General features: G+C 43.3%; 1 protein-coding gene across 1 annotated transcript; it reads left to right on the top strand.

Annotated features, from left to right (window-relative positions):
- The first annotated feature begins 1,779 nt into the window (after positions 1 to 1,779).
- Positions 1,780 to 2,880, top strand: LOC147978180 (uncharacterized). Its single transcript, XM_087516530.1, has 5 exons — positions 1,780 to 1,944; positions 2,023 to 2,220; positions 2,297 to 2,434; positions 2,513 to 2,628; positions 2,694 to 2,880. Exons 1-5 carry the CDS (start codon positions 1,780 to 1,782, stop codon positions 2,878 to 2,880), a joined length of 804 nt encoding a protein of 267 aa, XP_087372656.1.
- Positions 2,881 to 10,762: the final 7,882 nt, after the last annotated feature.

Below are 10,762 nucleotides of genomic sequence, written 5' to 3'. Positions count from 1 at the left end.
ACTAGGTATTAAGATATCGACGATCGAATCTCGGGCAAGTAACATACCGATGACAAAGGGAACAACGTATGTTGTTATGCGGTCTGACCGATAAAGATCTTCGTAGAATATGTGGGAGCCAATATGAGCATCCAGGTTCCGCTATTGGTTATTGACTGGACACATGTCTCGGTCATGTCTACATAGTTCTCGAACCCGTTGGGTCCGCACGCTTAATGTTTCGATGCCGGTTATATTATGAGTTTATGAGCTTTGATGTACCAAAGGTTGTTCGGAGTCCCGGATGTGATCACGGACATGACAAGGAGTCTCGAAATGGTCGAGACATGAAGATTGATATATTGGACGACTATATTCGGACACCGGAATGGTTCCGGGGGTTATCGGATATATACCGGAGTACCGGGGGGTTACCGGAACCCCCCGGGGATTATTGGGCCTCATGGGCCCAAAGTAGTGGAAGAGGAGAGGCAGCAGGAGGTGGCGCGCAGCCCCCCTTGCCCCAATCCGAATTGGGAAAGGGAAGGGGGCGCGGCCCCCCTTCTCCTTCCTTCTCTCCACCTCCTCCTTCCCCCTTCTCCTAGTTGGAATAGGAAAGGGGGGCAAAACCTACTTGGAGTAGGAATGCCCCCCCCTTTGTGCACGCCTCCTCCTCTTGGCCGGCCCCCTCCTCCTCCACTCCTTTATATACGTGGCCAGGGGGCACCCCATAGACACAACAATTGATCTCTTGATCTCTTAGCCGTGTGCGGTGCCCCCTTCCACCATAATCCACCTCGATCATATCGTAGCGGTGCTTAGGCGAAGCCCTGCGACGGTAGGACATCATCATCGTCACCACGCCGTCATGCTGACGGAACTCTCCCGTGAAGCTCTACCGGATTGGAGTTCGCGGGACGTCATCGAGCTGAACGTGTGCTGAACTCGGAGGTGCCGTGCGTTCGGTACTTGGATCGATCGGATCGTGAAGACGTACGACTACATCAACCACGTTGTGCTAACGCTTCCGCTTTTGGTCTACGAGGGTACGTAGACAACACTCTCCCCTCTCGTTGCTATGCATCACCATGATCTTGCGTGTGCGTAGGAATTTTTCTGAAATTACTACGTTTCCCAACACACGGAAGGTGTGCTGTACAAACCCAATAAGAGGGAAAACAATGACGAATTTGATAATGTAGGTGAAGGAGTTGGGATGGAGAATGGCCAGTACAAGTCATCAAAATATTGGCCAGATATTGATTCACCTACCGACGTAAAGGTAGGAACATCTTTCACGGGTATCAATGATACCTCCGTGCCCGTTGATGACACGGGTGCTCCGGCGATGACACCGGGTAAAGGTGAAGCTACTGATCCTTTCATTATAGACGATAAAGGAAACTCTCCATCTTCAGCATCAACTGTACATACAAAAGACTTTCCGTCTATGTCCCGAACCTCGTAGAATGCTGATATTTCTGGTGAGTCTATGGATGCTTTGTCACCAACAAAGTTCGAAGACACGTTTGAGAGTTTCCCGGCAGAGAGCAACATAGGTAATGGTGAAGGCAATCAGGAAAATGATGGTAAGCGCAAAAGAAAAAAGTCGAAATATTGCCAATCCCCCTACGACATTCTCATTACCCACAAGAAACGTGTTAAAAAAGTAAGTCAAGTACTACTTTATAATTCATTCACGCGTTATGTAATTTTTTTATTATTTTTAATGACTGTAGCTGCATTGTTTTAGATCTGTTTGCATCGTCACCACATTCAATTCTAGCAAGTTCTCTTAATATGACTCCGGTTCACATAGAGGCAGCCAGAGTTTTTGTTGAGACTCTAGCATCAACAAAGAAGCATGCACACCGAACTGTGGTCGGTATGCCGCCACCAGATGGGGACATATGCACGCCAGCTATGCTTCACGATCTCCTGACGTTTAAATGGTTGAATGGCGCTGTAAGTATGAGTTTGGTTTTAACAAATCTCTCATTTGTACTTCACAAGTTGATAGAAATTTTTTGTTTATGTATGGAGATCATCAATGCATATTGTAAACACCTACAACACAGTGATTTTTCTGATCGTTACATATCAGCAACGTGGTTCCCCAAATTTACGTTGAGTAGGGCAAGGGGAAAGACCAAGTCAGTAAATGATTTAGACTCAGAACATGTTACAAAGAAAACAAAAGTCATCGCAAGAGTAATGGATGAGTATTTCAGACGGGACAAGGTATTGCTTTCATATTTATTTGTTTTTATTAGACATTACTATTTAATTACACTAACATCATTTGGTTACTATGTAGGCGTATTTTCCTATGCACGTTAATGATAATCATTGGATAACCATGGTGATGCACACCGTCAAGGAGGAGTTTCAAGTTCTTGACTCAAATTCTAAAGGCGCAATTAGCCAAAGAATTCGCAATATGATTGCCACCCTGGTATGCTATAATTTTCACACTCGCATTCAGAAAAATATTGAGTCATAGATTAAATTCGGGTCTGTTAATTTATTTCAGAGAGCTGAAATTTCTAAGGATATTATGGAGGCCAACTCAACTCTTGAATCAAAAAAATTTCCAGATGTCTCATCGTGGCCAATTAATGAGTATAAAATGTCGAGACAAAAAGATGGGTAAGTTAAATGAGTACAAGGAAGTGCATGCTATATCCTAAGCTGATCACACATGTTTATTGCAGAGTGTCTTGTGGACTTTTTGTGATGTGGTGCATAAAATACTGGGACGGAGATTGCTGGACACATGAATTTGACCAGGAAGAGATTAATGAGTCAAGGCCACGTATTGTCGCGGAAATTATTTTTTCAGAGGTGAACAAATTAGAGAAGGTCAAGATGAAAATTGTTAAAATCATGGAGAAGGAATAGGTATTAGCATCGGTAGGGTTTTAGTCCCGTAGAAGGTTTCCCTACCGTTGTTGGATACTTTGATTGATTGTAATGCGACATGGCACTGGGATAGATTTCGACAATTTTTCACGTTTTATTTATCGCTTTCGTGTGAGACTAAACATTTAAATGCGTGTGGGCAAGTAATATTTTTGCTGTCCTAAAATGTATCAGTTTGCGGCTGCGATGTTATATGTACTTTTGTTGTTTCTACTCGCGGCGGTCATTTATTTATTAGAAAATATCCCCGCTGTCCTGAGTTGGCGCGATGTGGACAAAACTTGCACAATTTCCCACGTCGATTATGCTGGCAGAAGCGGCGCTGGATCCGACGAATATTCCAGCCCAGGCCGTGCGGTGGCCGACAGCCGAGGCAATGGCGGGCCCGCGCAGTCCAGCTAGTGCGGGCTGGCGCGATTCGCCGTGCGCCACGCGCGGGTCTGCTGGCCCAGCAGCCGACCGACCGACAGCCGCGTGCCCGGTGGCACAGGTCTCGTCCCGCCCCACCCAGCGGGCACATGCAACGATCCCGAGGGGGAATATGGTGATCTGTCGGCCCACAAATGACGCGCGTCGGGCCCGTCGGTCGATCCTCTTCTTGTGCGGATGGGGACGCTGGCGCGTTGTGCCGACTAGGTTTAGTCCCACCTCGCCCGCGGAGAGACGCGCCGACCGGTTTATATACCCGCATCTTCGCCTTCTCACAAGCTCACTACAGAACACCAATGAATGCCATGTTGTACGCCGTGGCCTCCCCGCTCGGCGGCCGAAAGGCCTCCCAGAAGGCGTTGTAGTATACTGACCATGTGTGCGCCCGGCCACGGCTGGGCTTTTTTTTCAAATATTTTTTTCACATACATTAAATTTAAAAAATGTTAATCAGTTGACAAAGTCATGACAGCAGTAACACATTCATACAAATATATCATGTTTCACACATAATAATAAAAATCGCGTGTCTCATAACATCGAACAAGGTGGCATAAAGATTAACTCAAAGTGCCATGTCTCTAATCCTTAAACAAATAAACTAAAAGTGCCAGTGCCTTCCATCGAACAAGGTGGCTTAAAGAATAAACTCAAAGTGCCATGTCTCTTATCCTTAAACAAATAAACTGAAATTGCGAGTGCCTTCAATTGATTAAGAATACTTCATCTTTATGCCCAGTTCCTACATAACAAATTGTAAACAACTCATCAGACAATTTTAAAGAGAGAACCAAAAAATAATTAAAATAATGTAAAACTTACTTTTCATTCTCAGGGCACGTTTGCCGTTTATGGCCCTCTTTCTTACAAATGCCACAAAGAGGACCGGGTTTTTTCTCAGAAAATGATTTTGGTCTTCCATTTTTTGTAACATTTGGATCTTTCTTTGCCCGCCCTGTCATGCTCTGTTTAGGGGCGCCCTTCATGGAAACTTTCACGGGATCACCTATGACATCAACATGTTGTTCCGGCTGACGCGGCTCCTCATGCACATTTCTTCTACTACCAACAACATCATTATCAGGGACCTTTTTCTTTGCTATTATATTCTGCAGACACTGCATCAACTCATCAAAGACGAATGGATCATTTGAAGCAACATGAAAAGCTTCAGCTCTTGTTATACTGAGTTGACTATAGCGAGCACGCTGCTCTGCCCCTGTCCAACCCCAGCCAAACATGTCACTCTTTCGCTGTGCAGGCAGCCCACCTCTCGCAACTTTCGACATCCTCTTAAGGATGCAACACTTAGGTATTTTAGATATTTTCAGATGAACTAACACATACAGAATGTGTTTGCAAGGCAATCCTTTCCGAAGCATTCGTCCGCAACTGCAGTCTATCGTATACTCAGAGTTTTCAGCTCGATAATTCACGCTGAACTGAAATTTGCGGTTATTTCTCCATGTCACGATGAAGGTGTGGCAGTCAACTCCCACTAGCGTCTCAAAAATCCCAAGCTCTCCCATCTTCTTCAGATCTTGTTGAAGAATATAAAAATTGGAATGAGAGAATACTTCTGTAGCATGCTTCTCAATATCCTTATATTCTGTGAGTGATGGTGGCAATGACTGATTTGAAACACAGTCATCATGCGCCTCGTTCTCACGTAGTCGAACTATGCAATTCTCATAAGGCACAACTAGGTCAACATGAAGGAAATATGCCCTAGAGGCAATAATAAAGTTATTATTTATTTCCTTATATCATGATAAATGTTTATTATTCATGCTAGAATTGTATTAACCGGAAACATAATACATGTGTGAATACATAGACAAACAGAGTGTCACTAGTATGCCTCTACTTGACTAGCTCGTTGATCAAAGATGGTTATGTTTCCTAACCATAGACATGAGTTGTCATTTGATTAACGGGATCACATCATTAGGAGAACGATGTGATTGACTTGACCCATTCCGATAGCATAGCACTTGATCGTTTAGTTTGTTGCTATTGCTTTCTTCATGACTTATACATGTTCCTATGACTATGAGATTATGCAACTCCCGTTTACCGGAGGAACACTTTGTGTGCCACCAAACGTCACAACATAACTGGGTGATTATAAAGGTGCTCTACAGGTGCCTCCGAAGGTACTTGTTGGGTTGGCGTATTTCGAGATTAGGATTTGTCACTCCGATTGTCGGAGAGGTATCTCTGGGCCCTCTCGGTAATGCACATCACTTAAGCATTGCAACTAATGAGTTAATTGCAGGATGATGTATTACGGAACTAGTAAAGAGACTTGCCTGTAACGAGATTGAACTAGGTATTGAGATACCGACGATTGAATCTCGGGCAAGTAACATACCGATGACAAAGGGAACAACGTATGTTGTTATGCGGTCTGACCGATAAAGATCTTCGTAGAATATGTGGGAGCCAATATGGGCATCCAGGTTCCGCTATTGGTTATTGACCGGAGACGTGTCTCGGTCATGTCTACATTATTCTCGAACCCGTAGGGTCCGCACGCTTAAGGTCTCGATGACAATTATATTATGAGTTTATGAGTTTTGATGTACCGAAGGAGTTCGGAGTCCCGGATGAGACCGGGGACATGATGAGGAGTCTCGAAATGGTCGAGACGTAAAGATTGATATATTGGACGATTATATTCAGACATCGAAAAGGTTCCGAGTGATTCGGGTATTTTTCGGAGCACCGGAGAGTTACGGGAATACGTATTGGGCCTTATTGGGCCATACGGGAAAGAAGGAAAAGGGCCTCAAGGGTGGCCGCACCCCTCCCCTTGGTCTGGTCCGAATTGGACTAGGGAAGGGGGGCTCCCCCTTCCTTCCTTCCCCTTTTCCCTTTCTCTTTTCCTATTCCATATGGGAGGTGGAATCCTACTAGGACTAGGGAGTACTAGTAGGACTCCACACTTGGCGCGCCCCCTCCAAGGGCCGGCCTCCTCCTCCCTTGCTCCTTTATATACGGGTGCAGGGGGCACCCCAAAGACACAAGTTGATCTTCGTGATCGTTCTCTTAGCCGTGTGCGGTGCCCCCCTCCACCATAATCCTCCATAATATTGTAGCGGTGCTTAGGTGAAGCCCTGCGACGGTAGAACATCAAGATCGTCACCATGCCATCGTGCTGACGGAACTCTTCCCCGACACTTTGCTGGATCGGAGTTCGGGGATCGTCATCGAGCTGAACGTGTGCTAGAACTCGGAGGTGCCGTAGTTTCGGTGCTTGATCGGTCGGGCCGTGAAGACGTACGACTACATAAACCGCGTTGTGCTAACGCTTCCGCTTTCGGTCTATGAGGGTACGTAGACAACACTCTCCCCTCTCGTTGCTATGCATCACCATGATCTTGCGTGTGCGTAAGTTTTTTTTTGAAATTACTACGTTCCCCAACAGTGGTATCAGAGCCTAGGTTTTATGCGTTGATGTAATATGCACGAGTAGAACACAAGTGAGTTGTGGGCGATATAAGTCATACTACTTACCGGCATGTCACACTTTGGTTCGGCGGTATTGTTGGATGAAGCGGCCCGGACCGACATTACGCGTACGCTTAAGCGAGACTGGTTTTACCGCCGTGCTATGCACACAGGTGACTAGCGGGTGTCAGTTTTTCCAACTTTAGTTGAATCGAGTGTGGCTATGCCCGGTCCTTGAGAAGGTTAAAACAGCACCAACTTGACAAACTATCGTTGTGGTTTTGATGCGTAGGTAAGAACGGTTCTTGCTAAGCCCGTAGCAGCCACGTAAAACTTGCAACAACAAAGTAGAGGACGTCTAACTTGTTTTTGCAGGGCATGTTGTGTTGTGATATGGTCAAGACGTGATGAGATATAAGTTGTTGTATAAGATGATCATGTTTTGTTGAAGTTATGGACAACTGGCAGAAGCCTTATGGTTGTCTCTTTATTGCATAAGATGTAAGCACCAAATAATTGCTTTACTTTATCGCTATGCGATAGCAATAGTTGCAACAGCAATAGTTGGCGAGACGACCATATGACGACACATTGATATAGATCAAGATGATGGAGATCATGGTGTCATGCCGGTGACGATGGAGATCATGACAGTACTTTGGAGATGGAGATCAAAGGCGCAAGATGATCATGGCCATATCATGTCACATATTATGATTGCATATGATGTTTATCTTTTATACATCTTATTTTGCTTAGTTCGATGGTAGCTTTATAAGATAATCTCTCACTAATTATCAAGGTACAAGTGTTCTCCCTGAGTATGCACCGTTGCGAAAGTTCTTCGTGCTGAGACATCACGTGATGATCGGGTGTGATAGGCTCTACGTTCAAATGCAACGGGTGCAAAACAGTTGCACACGCAGAATACTCAGGTTAAACTTGACGAGCCTAGCATATAACAGATATGGCCTCGAAACACTGAGACTGAAAGGTCGAGCGTGAATCATATAGTAGATATGATCAACATAGTGATGTTCACCATTGAAACTACTCCATCTCACGTGATGATCAGACATGGTTTAGTTGATTTGGATCACGTGATCACTTAGAGGATTAGAGGGATATCTATCTAAGTGGGAGTTCTTAAGTAATATGATTAATTGAACTTTAATTTATCATGAACTTAGTCCTGGTAGTATTAGCATATCTATGTTGTAGATCAATAGCTCGCGTTGTTGCTTCCCTATGTTTTATATATGTTCCTAGAGAAAACTAAGTTGAAAGATGTTAGTAGCAAAGATGCGGATTGGATCCGTGATCTGAGGTTTATCCTCATTGCTGCACAGAAGAATTACGTCCTTGATGCACCGCTAGGTGACAGACCTAATGCAGGAGCAAATGTAGACGTTATGAACGTTTGGCTAGCTCAATATGATGACTACTTGATAGTTTAGTGCACCATGCTTAACGGCTTAGAATCGGGACTTCAAAGATGTTTTGGAAGTCATGGACCATATGAGATGTTCCAGGAGTTGAAGTTAATATTTCAAGCAAATACTCGAGTTGAGAGATATGAAGTCTCCAACAAGTTCTATAGCTAAAAGATGGAGGAGAATAGCTCAAGCAGTGAGCATGTGCTCAGATTGTCTGGGTACTACAATCGCTTGAATCAAGTGGGAGTTAATCTGCCAGATAAGATAGTGATTGATAGAATTCTCTAGTCACCATCACCAAGTTAGTAGAACTTCATGATGAACTATGATATGCAAGGGATAACGGAAACGATTCCCAAGCTCTTCGTAATGCTGAAATCAACGAAGGTAGAAATCAAGAAAAATATCAAGTGTTGATGGTAGACAAGACCACTAGTTTCAAGAAAAGGGCAAAGGAAAGAAGGGGAACTTCAAGTAGAACAGCAAGCAAGTTGCTGCTCAAGTGAAGAAGCCCAAGTCTGGTCCTAAGCCTGAGACTAAGTGCTTCTACTGCAAAGGGACTGGTCACTGGAAGCGGAACTACCCCAAGTAATTGGCGGATAAGAAGGATGGCAAAGTGAACATAGGTATATTTGATATACATGTTATTGATGTCTACTTTACTAGTGTTTATAGCAACCCCTCAGTATTTGATACTAGTTCAGTTGCTAAGAGTAGTAACTCGAAACGGGAGTTGCAGAGACTAGTTAAGGGTGAAGTGACGATGTATGTTGGAAGTGGTTGCAAGATTGATATGATCATCATCACACACTCCCTATACTTTCGGGATTAGTGTTGAACCTAAATAAGTGTTATTTGGTGTTTGCGTTGAGCATAAATATGATTGGATCATGTTTATTGCAATACGGTTATTCATGTAAGTTAGAGAATAATTGTTGTTCTGTTTACATGAATAAAACCTTCTATGGTCATACACCCAATGAAAATGGTTTGTTGGATCTCGATCATAGTGATACACATATTCATAATATTGAAGCCAAAAGATGCAAAGTAAATAATGATAGTGCAACTTATTTGTGGCACTGCCGTTTAGGTCATATTGGTGTAAAGCGCATGAAAAAAATCCATGCTGATGGGTTTTTGGAATCACTTGATTATGAATCAGTTGATGCTTGCGAACCATGCCTCATGGGCAAGATGACTAAGACTCCGTTCTCCGGAACAATGGAGCGAGCAATAGATTTGTTGGAAATCGTACATACTGATGTATGTGGTCCGATGAATATTGAGGCTCATGGCAGGTATCATTATTTTCTGATCTTCACAGATGATTTGAGCAGATATGAGTATATCTACTTGATGAAACACAAGTCTGAAACATTTGAAAAGTTCAAAGAATTTCAGAGTGAAGTGGAGAATCATCGTAACAAAATAAAAGTTTCTACGATATGATCGCAGAAGTAAAATATTTGAGTTACGAGTTTGGTCTTCAATTAAAACAATGTGGAATAGTTTCACAAACACATGCCACATGGAACACCACAGCATAATGATGTGTCCGAACGTCATAACCGTACTTTATTGGATATAGCTCAATCTATAATGTTTCTTACCGATTTACCACTATCGTTTTGGGATTATGCATTAAAGACAGCTACATTCACATTAAAAAAGGGCACCATCTAAGTCCGTTGAGACGACACAATCTGAACTGTGGTTTGGCAAGAAACCTAAGCTGTCATTTCTTAAAGTTTGAGTTTGCAATGCTTATGTGAAAAAGTTTCAACCTGATAAGCTCTAACCCAAATCGGAGAAGTGCGTCTTCATAGGATACCCAAAAGAAAATGTTGGGTACACCTTCTATCTTAGATCCGAAGGCAATATATTCGTTGCTTTGAATGGATCCTTTCTAGAAAAGGAGTTTCTCTTGAAAGAAGTGAGTGGGAGGAAAGTAGAACTTGATGAGGTAACTGTACTTGCTCCCTTATTGGAAAGTAGTTCATCACAGAAATCTGTTCCTGTGATTACTACACCAATTAGTGAGGAAGCTAATGACGATGATCATGTAACTTCAGATCAAGTTACTACCGAACCTCGTAGGTAAACCAGAGTGAGATCCGCACCAGAGTGGTACGGTAATCCTGTTCTGGGGGTCATGTTACTTGACCATGACGAGCCTACAAACTATGAGGAAGCGATGATGAGCCCAGATTCCGCGAAATGGCTTGAGGCCATGAAATCTGAGATGAGATGCATGTATGAGAACAAAGTATGGACTTTGATTGACTTGCCCAATGATCGGCGAGCCATTGAGATTAAATGGATCTTCAAGAGAAAGACGAACGCTGATAGTAGTGTTACTATCTACAAAGCTAGAATTGTCGAAAAAAGGTTTTCGACAAGTTCTAGGTGTTTACTACGATGAGAGTTTCTTACTCATATCTATGCTTAAGTCTATCCGAATCATGTTAGCAATTGCCGCATTTTATGAAATCAGGCAAATGGATAAACAAAACTGCATTCCTTAACGGATTTATTAAAGA

The sequence above is a fragment of the Triticum urartu genome, chromosome 3A (assembly GCF_056163025.1).
Source record: "Triticum urartu cultivar PI428250 chromosome 3A, HENAU_Tu73, whole genome shotgun sequence".
Taxonomy (NCBI): domain Eukaryota; kingdom Viridiplantae; phylum Streptophyta; class Magnoliopsida; order Poales; family Poaceae; genus Triticum; species Triticum urartu.
Note: the sequence above shows the minus strand (reverse complement) of the source record. Positions and strands in the feature narration are given on the sequence as shown.